A 16,123-nucleotide genomic window follows, 5' to 3' on the forward strand; every position below is an offset into this window, starting at 1 on the left:
TATTCTCTTTTAATTGAACGATTAAGGTTAATTGATTGAGATCCTTTTACTTGTATTCCCTCATAACGTTATACTTCAAAAAACAATCCATATATGATTAACCATCACACTAGACCCATGACCTTATATACCTTCCATATCTCAGATGAGGTATTTATTATATTTCATTGTCATACCATAACAATAAAAATGTCTTAGATGAGTTTGTTGTCCCAGCATTACTTATCGAAGTTGGGGTTTTATTAAAGTGGATTGAATAAGCCATTTTATTAGAAACAAAAACTCAATTGGTGCAGATTCTTTATCTGCCATCGTTACTAGTAGAATAATTTTTTTGTCCGTAAAAAATAGAGCTATATATTTGTTTTCGAGAAAGAAAAAAAAACGAAAAACAGTGATTTATTTTATATATATAATTAGTGATGTTTGGTAAGGATTGAAGATAAGTATGTATAGAGTTGGTGTGGGTGAAAAAAAGTGTATAGATTTGGGATGGAATTTTTTTTCCTACCTAAATCATTTGAATAATATGAAGTGAAACTTACAATTGGAAATCTTATATTTAAGTGGTTGCTTATCCTTGCGGTCATGACCTATAACACCCGCAAGTACACAATTGTAAGTACGCAATAAGGTGGATAATATTTTCTTGTGTAAATTAATTAATAAACCAAAGTTATAAATGGTTGTGATTTTGAAAGAGCATTGTAAAATATAGAGTTCACAAACCTTAGAATTGTATACTATTCTTAATATAATAAATAAATAATAAATTTAAAATTAAATAATACAAAAAATATTAAAAATTATAATATAATTGTAAAAAATATGAATTGTCAATATTTTTTTAATCAATAAAATATGAATTAACCATAAAAAAAAAGTGCTCCAACTTTATATTCTTTAAAGACCCGTTACATAGTCTGAAAGCACATTAAAAAAAGGTATAAAAACCTCTCTTTCCTCACAAATATATCATTACCCAAACTTTTAAAGAATAAAGGACCGCAATTAATTTCAAATTTTGGAGGAATGACTTATTTGTATTTTCATATTCGTCCATTCAAAGTTTTTGTTGTTCTCGCCATCGTGGTTTTCATTGTTGTGGTCGGTTGTCTTGGTCTTGGTGATGGTGTCGCCGCTTTCGCTCCGGTCATTGGTGCGACGCTGTGACCAGTGGTGGATCTCTATTTATGGGTGGTAAAGCATTTATCGTTTTCGATTCCGTAACAGGTAGCGCTTCTGCCATGACGCTCTGTTGGCCGACTCTGCAGTGTCAGCTTCTGCATCAGTTTCAGCTTGGCCATCCCTATTCCTGATTGCTTTATTCACCGTATTCCGATCTGAGTTATTCGCACTCCTAATTGCATTATCCACCACCAAACTAAAACTAGAAACGTTTTCCGGTGGTTTGGAATCTGAGTTATTGGCACTCCTAATTGCATTATCCACCACCGAACTAAAACTATGAACACTTTCCCGTTTTTCCAAATTTGACTCACCCCTACTTCTAATTATATTATTCACTCCTTTTTCCCAATTTGAATCATTGCCACTTTTAATCTCCGGGACGATTCTTCCAAATGCACAACCCATTTGCCAAGTCAAATAATCTTATGTAATGTAATGCGCCACTGTGTTCAACTTAAGGTATATATATAAACACAGAGATAGAGAGAGGCGAGTTGACTTTATTTAGATAAGTAGGTACCAGGCAAATGCAAGGGAAGATAAGGTCTTGCACTCTAATCGTATTCCACTCGGGGTAAACAAGGGAAGATAAGGTCTTGCACTCTAATCGTATTCCACACGGGGTAAACACAATTTTTTGGTCTTGACGCCACGTCCTCAATAATCCACTCTCACATTAGTTAATTTACTTATTTTATGTAAAACTGTTCTCGGTGGTATATTATAATAGAGCAACTATACAATTCTTCATTTATGATATAAAAAAAAAAGTATTTTTTTCATTTTATACAAAAGTTGAAATTTTAGGTAAAGAAAGAGAGTTACATAGGGGAGTAAGATTATCATTTTGTATCATTTTCCATTATAATATAGGGTAATGATATATCTCTTTTATACCACCACGTTACAACTCCCAATATTATTATTTTAATATTTTTTATATCATTTAATTACAAATTTATTCTTTACTATATATATTTATTTCTATACCTATCACATCAAAGATTGTAAAGAGTAAATTTATAATTAAATGATATAAAAAATATTAAAATAATAGTATTGAGAGTTGTAACGTGGTTGTATAAAAAATTGAGGTTGTTCATATATCATTACTCTTTATAATATATTTTGTATAAAATCTGAATGTGATGTATATAAATCCACACAAAGTTAAAGAATCTAAAAGGATAAATGCTTTCCGCACTGACGTTGGAGGAGACACATTCTCTTCCCTAGACACGCCGTAAAAGTCAAAAAAAAAAAAAGACGCAATCCAGTGTTTTAAAGATGTTTTCCACAGTAAATCACAAACAAAATCTTAAAATCTCAAAAAAAATAGTTAAATAAAAAATTATACAAAAGCCTTTAAAAAATCCAGAAAGAAAACAGAAAATTAGGAATAAATAACATCTTTTTCCTTAAAAGAATTTATAATATAAAAAATACACTCTATAAATCTGGATTAAAACGCATAACATAACTGTGGTGCGGTGGAGAGCATTGCTACCGCAGAAGAAGAGAAGAAAAAGAGAGGTGAGTAAGGTAAGTAACGTAAATTGTTTTTAGTTTTTAATTTTATTGTCAGTTTTTCAGCCCAATTAATTCCTTTCTAAGTATTCCAATTCCAATGTTAAAATTCTTTTATTTGACATTAAATTCAAATCTGTCATATAAGAATTGTAATAAATTACTACTTTTTCTATAATTTGCACACAGTACAATTTCAATTTCATATAACAAAATATATTATTACATTTTAATTTATATATTGCATTCTATAATTTTCAATTTAATCGTAATTTTGTGTTTGACGTTATAACCGTAATACCATATCTATGTCCATATCCGTGTTTGTGTTAGTTTCATGTCTGCGTCCGTGTCCATGATGTCTCCGTGTCCATATCTGTATCGTTTTCGTGGATTGGCTTGTTGACCGAGTTTGGAGTGTCAGCTTCTTCTGCATCAGTTTCAGCTTGGGCATCCCAATTCCAGATTGCTTTATTCACAATCAAATCTGAGTTATTCCCACTCCTAATTGCATTATCCACCACTAAACTAAAACTAGGAACGATGTTCGGTTTTTTGGAGTGTGAGTTATTCTCACTCCTAATTGCATTATCCACCATCCAACTAAAACTAGAAACGTTGTCCGGTGGTTTGGAATCTGAGTTATTCTCACTCCTAATTGCATTATCCACCACCGAACTAAAACTATGAAGACTTTCCCGTTTTTCCGAATTTGACTCACCCCTATTCCTAATTGCATTACTCACTCCTTTTCCCCAATTTGAATCATTGCTACTCTTAATCTCCGGCAGGATTTGATAAGGGTTTGGGTGCAGGTCGTTGTGTTGAAAAAGAGGTATAGGGATGGAAGTGTTGATGGTGTGGGTGGGAGTTTCATATTTTCTTTCCAAAGTTATTTGGCCTAAGGATTGGTGAAGGTTACTGTATTGATTTTCATGATGGGTGCTACGGAGAGTTTCATCTAGGTTTTTGTTGGGTTTAGGAGCCATAGTGCAAAACACCAATTGATACGCGGTTGCTTAAAAAACAAAAAAAAAGAGAGAGAGGCGACTTGACTTTCTAATCGTTGGTAACTCTTGGCCCACACGTTATTGAGCCACCTTCCCGTGTCAGGCTTGTCGGCCCAAATCCCGTGGTTATCGAACATTTTTATTTATTATTTTATTAATTTTTGTTCTTATTGACACACTAAGACAGTGTTGTAGGAGATTCTCCAAGATTCAAGTTTTAATCATAATACTTTTCAGAAAAATTAAAAATAGATTATTTAAAGAGAATTTAATAATGGTAAAGTGTATTAAAACGTGAGGGTGGATAAGGAGCATGTCTTTACTAACCACTTGCTGCAACCATTTTTCCAGGAAACTAAGGAGAGGCAGCATCTGCAATATCAACAAATTATTATTTAAGAATTTTAAATATTAAGGGCTGCCTCAAGGAAACTTCCAATGTTTCGCGTGCAAAATCGCAGCTACAAACACCGGTAAGAAATTATGTAAATTAATTTCTATAAAATGACTCACATGACTTAGAGTTTGGGCTTTGGGCCCAAATATGATTTATAGGGTACTAAAGGTTATAGGGTTCTGTCTTTGCACAAATAATAGTTGTATCACTGTTAACCATCACGAAAGTGTGTGACAAGAACGGAATTGCAAGAGATAGATTGGGATAAAGGAGATAAAGTAACTGTTCAATTAGGATCACTCATGGATAAGGTAAGTGCCTATTCCTTCTTCACTTTATGTTTTGTGTGAGAATCATGATATGATAAGATCTTTTAAGAACATAATTGTATGGGTTCAATTTACGTTTATTCATGTTTTGATTTACACGTGGTATTAGAGTCTCGTTGCTCATGTTGTGATTCTCCATTAATGCTTTTCCAAAATCATAAACCCTAATTTTTACGCCATTAACAACGTAAAACCTTTTGAACCCAAACGCAAGAAAGTGGCTGCTGCTGCGACACGGTGACTCATTGTGAGAGGGGTGGTTAACGGCATCCCTGCAGCTTAAGAAATTTTGCTTCATGAAAAAAAAAGCAAATTTGATTTACTGTGCCTTAGGTTATCAATTTTATTAATATTATATTAGAAATATAAAATAATGAAATACGTCAATTTTATTAATATTATATTATAATATAATAAAATGCATGAAAAGAATCTAATTAGTGAATCCATGTATGAATTATTCTCTACCATCATGAAATGCATGAATTCTTTGCTGCACCCCATATTAAAGTTTAATCAATTGTTACTTTTCTGTAATTTAGGTTATGTTATAATGTAATTAAATTTACATTTAAATTAAACTTTAATTAATTAATTAAAAGTGAGTAACGAAAAATTATTTTCTGTTTTATGTATCATGTTTTAATGTAATTTTATTTGCATTAAATTAAAGTTTAATTAAAATTTTAATTTAATTTTATTATGTTTTAATGTAATTTTATTTGCATTAAATTAAAGTTTAATTAAAGTTTTAATGAAATTTTATTAACTTCGTTAAATTAAATTTTAATTAATTGACTGAAAGTGAGGAATGGAAAATTATTTTTCCACTTTATGTATTTAATTTTAAATTGAAATTTTGGAATTACTTGTATGATGTATTTGTAATCACCAAAGTGATCAAATATTTAAGTTTTATTTAATTCCAAATTATGGATGAAATTTTATTTCATATAATGATATTATTTATGGAATTATTTGTATGATAGATTTGTAATCACCAAAGTGATCAAATCTTTAAGTTTTATTTAATTCCAAATTATGGATGAAATTTTATTTCAATTAATGATATTATTTATGAAATTATTTGTATGATAGATTTGTAATCATCAAAGTGATCAAATCTTTATGTTTTATTTAATTCCAAATTATGGATGATGAAATTTTATTTCAATTAATTATATTATTTATGGAATTATTTGTATGATAGATTTGTAATCACCAAAGTGATCAAATCTTTAAGTTTTATTTAATTCCAGATTACTGATAAATTTTATTCCAATTACCTATAGAATGGATGCTAAATTATTTATATATATGGGTAAATGGAAATTCATTATTATAGGGCATTATGGATCACCCAAAGGTTGATTAGTTGTCCTTATAATTAATGAATATGATTGTTGGTAGTGAGTATGTGTTATTAGTTTTGCTTGTATATACAAAGATAACAAGTGTTTCTATTTAATGCATACATCTTGCCAAATAAAGTTAATACTATTAGCATCATTATGTTTTGTGTATTAATGAATCTCCCAAAGGAGAACATTAGTATACATAGAATGTTTTCTGAATCTGTATAGTATGTTTAGTTTATGACTCAAAGTATTAATGTTAAGCATGTGTGATCAAGTATTGTTTCTGTATCTTTATGCGAATGAGCATAGCAAGTAATATTAAGTCTGCTCTTCCCAAAACTGATGGTGCAAAAGAATTTATGAAATTTGTGGAAGAGCGCTCCCAAACTACTGATAAGTCTCTTGTTGGGACATTAATGAGTATATTAACCACCATGGAATTTGATGGTTCTCGTACTATGCACGAACATGTCATTGAAATGACTAATATTGCGGCAAGACTTAAGTCTATTGGATCTAGTACTCTTTATGATGGATTATATAGATTGAATCTCGATAAACTATATGCTGAAACTCTTATGACCTCGCATCATAATGTTGGCACTAAACGAAGTTTGGTGAATGAATGTTCTGCTTTCTTGAGGCACAAACGTTTGGGACATATTTCCAAGGAAAGAATGGAGAGATTGGTAAAGTATGAAATACTTCCAAGTTTGGATTTTACTGATCTGAATGTATGTGTGGATTGTATTAAAGGCAAACAAATAAAACACACAAAGAAGGGTGCCACAAGAAGTACTCAGCTTCTTGAAATTATACACACTGATATATGTGGACCTTTTGATGCAAGTTCTTTCAATAAAGAAAGGTATTTTATCACCTTTATTGATGATTTTTCACGTTATGGTTATGTTTATTTACTGCATGAAAAATTGCAAGCGGTGAATGCCTTGGAAGTTTATATAAATGAAGTGGAAAGGCAATTAGATAGAAAGGTGGAAATTTTCAGGTCAGATAGAGGTGGTGAATATTATGGAAAGTATGATGAAAGTGGACAACACCTTGGTCTGTTTGCTAAGTTCCTTGAGAGACGTGGTATTTGTGCTCAATACACAATGTCAGGTACACCACAACAAAATGGTGTTTCAGAAAGGCGTAATCGAACCTTAATGTATATGGTTAGGAGCATGTTAAGTAAGTCAACTGTACCTGTTTCATTGTGGATGTATGCTTTAAAAACTGTCATGTATCTGTTTAACATGGTTCCTAGTAAGGCAGTTCAAAAGACACCTTTTGAATTGTGGACAGGAAGGAAACCCAGTTTGAGATACCTGCATGTTTGGGGATGTCAGGCAGAAGTTAGAATATGCAATCCGCAAGAAAAGAAATTGGATGCAAGAACAATCAGTGGATATTTCATTGGTTATCCGGCAAAGTCAAAAGGATATATGTTTTACTGTCCTACCCATAGCACAAGAATGGTTGAATCTGGAAATGCACGGTTCATTGAAAATGGTGAAACCAGTGAGAGTGATACTTCACAAAATGTGGAGATTAAGGAAGTTAGAGTACAAGTTCCTTTAACTAGTACCTTTACTTCAAGTATTGTTGTTCCTAATGTAGTTGAGTCACTCAACAATGAAGAAGAACAACAAATTAATGATCATGAAGTTAACAATGAACCTGTAGTAGAACAACCACAACAAATAGTATTAAGAAGATCTCAAAGAGAAAGAAATTATGTTATTTCTAATGATTATGTGGTTTATCTACAAGAGTCAGAAAATGACTTAGGTATTGATAATGATCCAGTTTCATTTTCAGACGCCGTCAATGATGATAATTCTGATAAGTGGTTAGATGCCATGAAAGATGAGCTTAAATCAATGGCACAGAATGATGTATGGGACCTTATAGAATTGTCAGAAGGATGCAAGAGAGTCGGGTGTAAATGGGTCTTTAAGACTAAACGTGACTCTCATGGCAATATCGAACGTTACAAGGCCCGACTTGTTGCCAAAGGTTTTACTCAAAAGGATGGCATTGATTATAAGGAAACATTTTCACCTCTTTCTAAGAAAGATTCCTTTAGAATTATCATGGCATTAGTAGCTCATTATGATCTTGAGTTGCATCAGATGAATGTCAAAACTGCTTTTCTGAATGGGGATTTAGAAGAGGATGTTTATATGGACCAACCAGTGGGGTTCATTGAAGAAGGAAAGGAACACATGGTGTGTAAACTTAAGAAATCAATATACGGGCTTAAACAGGCTTCTAGGCAATGGTATCTTAAGTTCAATAATATTATTGTGTCCTTTGGGTTTAAGGAAAACATCGTTGATCGGTGTATATACCTGAAGGTCAGTGGGAGCAAGTTTATATTCCTGATTTTGTATGTTGATGATATCTTGCTTGCAACTAATGATCTTGGTCTATTAAGTGAGACTAAGAAGTTTCTCTCTAATAACTTTGAGATGAAAGATATGGGTGAGGCATACTATGTGATAGAAATTGAAATATTCCGTGACAGATCACAAGGACTGTTAGGTTTGTCTCAAAAAGCATATATTAATAAAGTTTTAGAGAGATTCAGAATGGATAAATGTTCGACATCTCCTGTTCCAATACAGAAAGGAGACAAATTTAGTCTCATGCAATGTTCAAAGAATGACTTGGAACGGAAACAGATGGAGAATATACCTTATGCATCTATTGTTGGGAGTTTAATGTATGCTCAAAACTTGTACACGACCAGATATTAGTTTTGCAGTTGGTATGCTTGGTAGATACCAGAGTAATCCAGGATTGGATCATTGGAAAGCTGCAAAGAAAGTTTTAAGATACTTGCAAGGAACGAAGGATCACATGCTTACTTATAAAAGATCTTATCATCTTGAGGTGATTGGATATGCAGATTCAGATTTTGCTGGCTGTGTGGATACACGAAAGTCTACATTTGGTTATGTGTATCTTTTAGCCAGAGGAGCGATTTCATGGAAAAGTGCGAAGCAGTCAGTCATTGTTGCGTCCACTATGGAAGCTGAATTTGTGGCATGCTTTGAGGCCACAGTTCAGGCTAATTGGTTGCAGAATTTTATTTCAGGACTTGAAATTGTTGACAGTATTGCCAAGCCGCTGAAAATTTATTGTGATAACTCCGCAACAGTCTTCTTTTCTAAAAAAAACGACAAGTATTCCAAAGGTGCTAAACATATGGAATTGAAATACTTTGCCGTTAAAGAAGAAGTTCAGAAACATAAAGTGTCAATAGAACGTATTAGCAATGATCTTATGATTGCTGACCCTTTAACAAAAGGGTTACCGCCCAAAACATTTACTGGTCATGTTGTAAATATGGGCATTATGTCTACTAGTGAATTATGAATGTTGTTAATGCTTATTTGACACTCTGAGCTCATTGATAAATAAAGTTTCTGAAATTTATGTTGTTTTCTACTTTATGTATATGCATGCAAATTATGTTATTGTGTATGGAAAACAAATTATGTTGTTATTGATGACAATGACATTATGTTTGAACCTATTATGAATTTCTCACTATAAAGTCATATTAAGGAGAAAGAATGATATAGTAGTACATGGAAGGAAATGTGTTGATTCAAATGACATGTAACCGCCATGACTCTTATTATTTCTGTATTCTTGATTATGAATAATGATAGAACTAATTTATGTAAGGCCTTTTAAATGCGCATTTATGTCATTATTAAATCATGAAAGTATTATAACTCATATGAGTCAAGTGGGAGAATGTAAGAAATTATGTAAATTAATTTCTATAAAGTGACTCACATGACTTAGAGTTTGGGCTTTGGGCCCAAATATGATTTAATAATAATAATAGAATTAAAGGTCCATTGGTTAATGTGAGAAATATATATATGATGGTATACCTAATGAAAACCTACATCTGATGGAGATTGGGTACTAAAGGTTATAGGGTTCTGTCTTTGCAAATAATAGTTGTCTCACTGTTAACCATCACGAAAGTGTGTGACAAGAACGGAATTGCAAGAGATAGATTGAGATAAAGGAGATAAAGTAACTGTTCAATTAGGATCACTCATGGATCAAGGTAAGTGCCTATTCCTTCTTCACTTTATGTTTTGTGTGAGAATCATGATATGATAAGATCTATTTATGAACATAATTGTATGTGTTCAATTTACGTTTATTCATGTTTTGATTTACAACAACTTCTCAACATATATAAACCTCAAGCAATGGAAACTTCCACCAACTGGAACACTTATAAATATCACTCTTCTGCTTCAAAACTTCACCTCTCTCCTTCAGACTCTCCATAACCGCTTCAAACGCACCATCCTCTGAGAACCTCTTTGCCTTGCTTTCCACAAACTCCTTCATACTCTCCCTCATCCTCTTCACCATCACGTGCACTTCCAAGTGCGCTCCTCCTCCACCGTAACCGCAAACGGCCACACAAAGTTCCCCACGGCACCGTCCGCCACCGCTGGCTCCATCCGGGGACAGAGGTTCACCGCTTGGAACAAAACCGAACGCTTCAACGACGCCGTTTCCGAGCGAGCGAGAAGCCGAGAAAGCGCATTTCCTTGTTGTAGATTGAGTGTTTGTTGGAGGGTTGTCAATTATTTTTGGTAGAATTTTGGTTGTATTTTTAAGATTGAATTACTCTTAAAATGTTTCACAACTTATTATTTTTTCTGATAAGAAAATATTAATATTAATCACACACATAAATACATAACAATTTCATTACATTTAAAAAAAAATCAAAATAAAATTATTTGGTTGTATGAATTTATAATATATATATATATATTATAAGAGAAAAAATAATCTAACAAATTTCAAATATATATATATATATATACATTTAATTTTTTCTTCAATTTATCTTTATTACATTTTCTACCCTTATATGAATGCTTAATATGATTTGGAAAATATGATATTTACATTTTGAAGAAATAAGTTCTAGAATAGATAGGCATTTTGCAGAAAAGATTATATATAAAATTTATAAAAATATTTTTTCTTTACACTCGTATATTTAAAATTAATTATTCTAGGATCATTTTAAAATAAAATATTATATTATAATAAAATAATAATTTTTTTAGATATTAAAAGGGGAAGAAACTGATATCAAATTAACATTGCTAGACTTAGAATACTATTACAACATAGTCCACTTTTATCACTGTATCCTCTCTAAAACATGAAAAACCATACAATCTAACATTACTCAGATACAATCTAACATTACTTGGCTTCAGCTTCAATATCCATCAATAGTGAACCAATAATAGGCTTCAGCTTCAATCAAATTAGTTAAATTACTTGGCAGCAGCCATTTTCTCTTTACTGCAATGTAACTTGGAATGATCCTGCAAAATAATCAGCAAAGCTACATGTATGTGAATAATCTTTCAAATCTTTTCCTCTCTTTTTCATATTTACCCTTTAACACTATCATGCATCATTGTTTGGTATCTACACTAGGACTTCAAAGCTAGTCCGTTAGAACTAGCAACACATTACATCACCACTGGGCTGAATTCACTCTCCGAAGCATTCTTCTTGGTTTACTCTTCTCCTCAACTGGTATAAGGCACTCCATGAGCTGCAAACAAAGAGTAAAAGGAGACGGATCACATTAACAGACATGCAGCACTTCAAAGGTAATTATACCCTTAGATGGGTTTGTTGCCCAACCATTACTTATCGAAGCCATTCTTTGTACAGTTGTAAGAAAAGAGGGAGTTCACTTTACTCTCTGAAGTCTAGAAACAAAAATATTACTCCTGATCTTCAATCTATATTTTACCAAAACATGTAAATCTAGGTATTGATCAAGTGATGCATAGTATGTAGCAGGTGTATGAGTTCCAAGAATATATTTCCAACAAATTCCAAGGACAAGTGGATAACTGACACATGGCACATGAATGTAATTCAAGAGTACATCAAAAGTGTTGTGCCAGTGAGATTGAATAATCCATCAAGAATGGTAGGCGAGACAATTATGATCTGACTGAACGAGCCAACAATGGTAGTTCATCTGGATGACTTGAAAGATCAGTAAGAAGGCAACTGATCCCAAAAGAAAGCAGAAATTGAGATTAAACCTAACCTAACCACTGCAATTATATGCTGTACGCTGATCAAACCTAACCCAAATGTTTGAAAGGCAGTTAAAACGTGAACATTAATTGACTTCTCTGTGGACATTATTACACTTGCAAGGGTGACTCACCCCAAAAACTACTGTAGTTGTTAAAATTGAAGATACAATGTTGAGGAAAAAGCTCAGCAGCATTGAATTCAAAGTTATAAAAGCAAATAAATGAAAGTTGACTTGTTTTCTAGAGGTTTTCAAGAATTACGCCAATCCAGTTACAACACCAAGGTTGAAGCAGAAGGGAAGTGCATACTGTACATACCTCATTCAACCTCTGCCTTCTCCTATCAGCCTGCATATAACAATACCCAATATTTCATAAACTCCTGAATCATATTTAAACCAAAAAAATACAAATCTCCAGAAAGAATCAACCAGGAAAGCCCAGATTTTCACATCAGACGCGACCCGAAAAATTACGACTTTTCATTACCAACCACTGGAGTTAAAGTTGAAAGTTTACACTTGAATTATAGAAAATGCAGAAAATAAGTTGGAGTGAATTTGAACTACATAAATAAATTTAAACATACTCGTTTGGGTTAGCAAAAAGTAACAAAGAGAGAGGGGACAATTCCTCATAATAATAATAATAAATTAATAAAAAAGATGAGGTGTGAGGAATCAAACCTCTTCCTTTAACAAACGAGCATTCTCTTCCTCGAGAATTGTAACCAAAGACTCTAACTCAACTGTATAAGCCTGGAAACAACATAATCATCATCACCACACACTGTCACTCTCCGAACAAGTTTCAAATTAAAAAATAAAATAAAATAAAAAACAAAAAAAGAGAAAAGGGAATAGAAAGAATACCTGTTTTCGTTCCCTGGACCTAGCGGCAGATTCTCTGTTTTTATCATCCTTCTCTGTTTCTGTTGAGTGGCCCTATCCACGACGACTTCCTGCACGGCCTTTCTCTTTCCCCTTCCTCCGTGAGAGGGCTGAACGGCGTCGTTTCTGGCAACGGAGGTCAACAACAAATCGTGAAGGTTGATTGTCATGTCCTGAGACTGAGTGGGCGTGACCACCTCGTCCCATACCTGAGTCGAAATCGAACTCTGAGATGGCACATCGGGATTCGTGGTGACCACCACCTTGGACGATGCCATGTCGTGTTCTGATTTCCGAGGTTGGAGTTAGTTGTTTTAGAGAAGAGAGAATAGAGAATAGAATGGGAATAAATAATCAACCTTCTTCTCTCACCAAACTCTCTTCATTTCCCCAACACACCCCAACTAAATTCTTCTACGCTAAATCCTGCTACAACTTTTAATACTAAGGAAAATGATGGTTTGAGATCTCAAAAATTACAATTCTTGATGATGTGAGTATAAAAATATATAATAAAAAATAAATTTATAATTAAATAATAAAAAATAAAAAATATTAAAATAATAATAGAGTTGTATAAAAATGGTAGGTTTTTAATATATGATTATCTTCACAACAATCACAAACTAACCATTAATATTTTATAAATCTCGCACACTCCTCTTAAAATGACGTGTTCATGTCAGAGATACGTATCAGACAACCATACTCATAAACATAGTATCAGTTAAGTGTCTAATTCTAAAAATATTTGTTGAATTTCTTATAATTGTAGCATAGATCTAACACAGTTTTAAAAAAAAGAAATACATTAATTTTTTTTAAAACTCAAAATTATTGTATAAATCTTATTATTATTATAAAAAATAAGGAACAGATAATGTTGAATCAATCATAAAAAAACATTTTTTAGTAAAAAAAAACTGAAACATACTTAGTACACTTAAATCTTTATTGTCAATTTATATAATTCATAATTATATAATATATAGATCGTGTATCGTGTCTTACATTTTAAAAATTATACGTATTTTTATGTTTGTGTCCCATATCGTATTAGTGGCCATGTAAGTGTTTTTGCTACGTAGTTAATATTATTCTCTAACTTACATGTCGTGCAACACTTCAAAACAACTTTCAAATTCAAAATTAAATTAAGAATTGTGTAAACATAATTAATTAATAAAGAAGAATACACACTTAAAACATTTTCAAATTCATAACAAAATAAAACAAAATAAAAATATTATAATTATTCTCGACCCAATCAATATGATACTATTTGGTCTCGACATAAATAATGTTGACATGTTAACACTCTCAAATTTTCAAATACATTACATATAATTAAAATATATATATATATATTAATTGTTGTGGACATCCTTAATAAAAGAATGTGTTGGAAGATAATGAAATAGAAATTCTCTTTTATTAAATTACGTTGTTATTCTCATTTAATATATAATAATATAAAAAAAACAATAACAAATATATAAAATAGCATACCTTTTTCATATTACAAATGAATAAAAAGTACAAATGTATTTCCTAAAACAAATAAATGTTAATTATTAGGCAATAAAAGAAAAATGAATTTGATTTATATTTATGATTACGATGATAATAATGAATTTGAAAATGGAGTGGTTGGTGGAAGTGTTATTAGTGAAAAGACGCAGTTTGGTATGATTGGTGGAAGAATGAAATGTTTTTTGAGAAGAAAAGATGGATCATGGACAGCACAAAAGATTCGTCTGGAATTAAGTTATTGATTGGTGGAGAAGAACAGAGTCGGCAGAGACCAACTAATATTCTACTGTTCTTTTTTTACAATTAATACAATAAATTAGTACCACAAACTCACATTCAACAAAAAGGAAAAACAAAACATAATATTTTTTATGAAAAGTAGATGAATAAGGTAAATGCGTTTTGATTGCCACTACCAGCCAAAAGCTGAATAAATAATTCGAATTTGCCCTTCTTCTTTTACAAGGTTTATTCCTCACAAAACAAAAATTGGATTTTTTTAAGATATTTTTTATTATATTTTAGATAATAAATTACAGGTGTGATAATTCTTATTTGAGAAAGAAGTATTCAGATTTTGATCAATTTACTAAACATCTATAGTTATAACGATTTCTTATTGTACTCAAATTATTTTCCATTTTATTTTTAATAATATTTTAAAACTATAATACCAAACTAACAATAAAAAAATATCAACATTCAAAATTAAAACATGTTTGAAAAAAACTAATAAATAGTGAAAAGAGAATTGAAAAGAATAATTAGTCTCAGTTTATACAAATTAATCTCTAAATATTTAGAATGCTTGATTCTGTATAATTTAATATAATATACAATAAATAATCTATTTAATTATTTTTTATATAACAAAAAATACATACAAAAATATTAATCTATCAATTTTGTTAATAATGATTAAATGAAACAAATTATTTGTATGTAGGCAACAAGACCTTAGCATATATAATGGAATCTAACATATATCTCAATTACTATATCCTAAACTATATTTTAAGACAATTAGTAATCAATTTATGTCTAGTTAATTTTGTTCTAATCATAATATTAATCTAGTAAGGTCAAATTAACCTACTTATATAGAAATCTTCTTTCTTTTTTACCATGTAAATACACAGGTAAGAAAAAAACATTGACATATGATCGAAGTCTCGAATCAAATTCGTTTACTCAAACCTAATACATAGTTTAAGACAATTATTATGCATAATAATCCATGTGTATAGAATCATGTCTTAATCATTAGTAACAAAATTGTTTATACTTTTATATAAATAAAATTAAACTAAAAGACCAATTAAAATTTAATTAAGTAAGATCTACCACTATAAAAAAATACGACAACTTTGTATTTTATATGACGAAATACATCAATCAGTCAATATTTAATTTAACTTTTTTAAAATATGTTAGTTTAAAAGGATGAAAAACATAATTTAAAAAATGATTTCATTACAGAAATAAAAATTAATTATGGATAAAAAATTTATATAGTATGATTAAAAAATAATAATTCAATACTCTTGTTTGTGGTATCAATTGGTATGGTATAGGTTGATAGAGGAATTGATGATTGGTTGTGTGGTGTCTTAAATTAATACGCAACTCATGTGAAACACATGAAATCTGAGCTCTAATACTCATGACTGCACGTGAACTTTCTCTCAAAAAGCTTCTTTCAGTAACAGAATATACCTAAGTTTTCTTTTTTATAAATTGTGTCTGTACACCTA

The 16,123-nt window shown here is 31.0% G+C and overlaps 1 protein-coding gene across 1 annotated transcript; it reads right to left on the reverse strand.

The window, feature by feature from the left end:
* Positions 1 to 10,951: 10,951 nt before the first annotated feature.
* Positions 10,952 to 13,256, reverse strand: LOC137832839 (bZIP transcription factor 12-like). Its single transcript, XM_068641195.1, is given in 5 exon segments — positions 10,952 to 11,444; positions 12,265 to 12,294; positions 12,633 to 12,704; positions 12,819 to 12,862; positions 12,865 to 13,256. Coding segments are annotated over 5 exon segments (477 nt in total). The 5' UTR covers positions 13,115 to 13,256; the 3' UTR covers positions 10,952 to 11,363.
* Positions 13,257 to 16,123: the final 2,867 nt, after the last annotated feature.

The sequence above is a fragment of the Phaseolus vulgaris genome, chromosome 6, assembly GCF_000499845.2.
Source record: "Phaseolus vulgaris cultivar G19833 chromosome 6, P. vulgaris v2.0, whole genome shotgun sequence".
NCBI classification, from domain to species: Eukaryota; Viridiplantae; Streptophyta; class Magnoliopsida; order Fabales; family Fabaceae; genus Phaseolus; species Phaseolus vulgaris.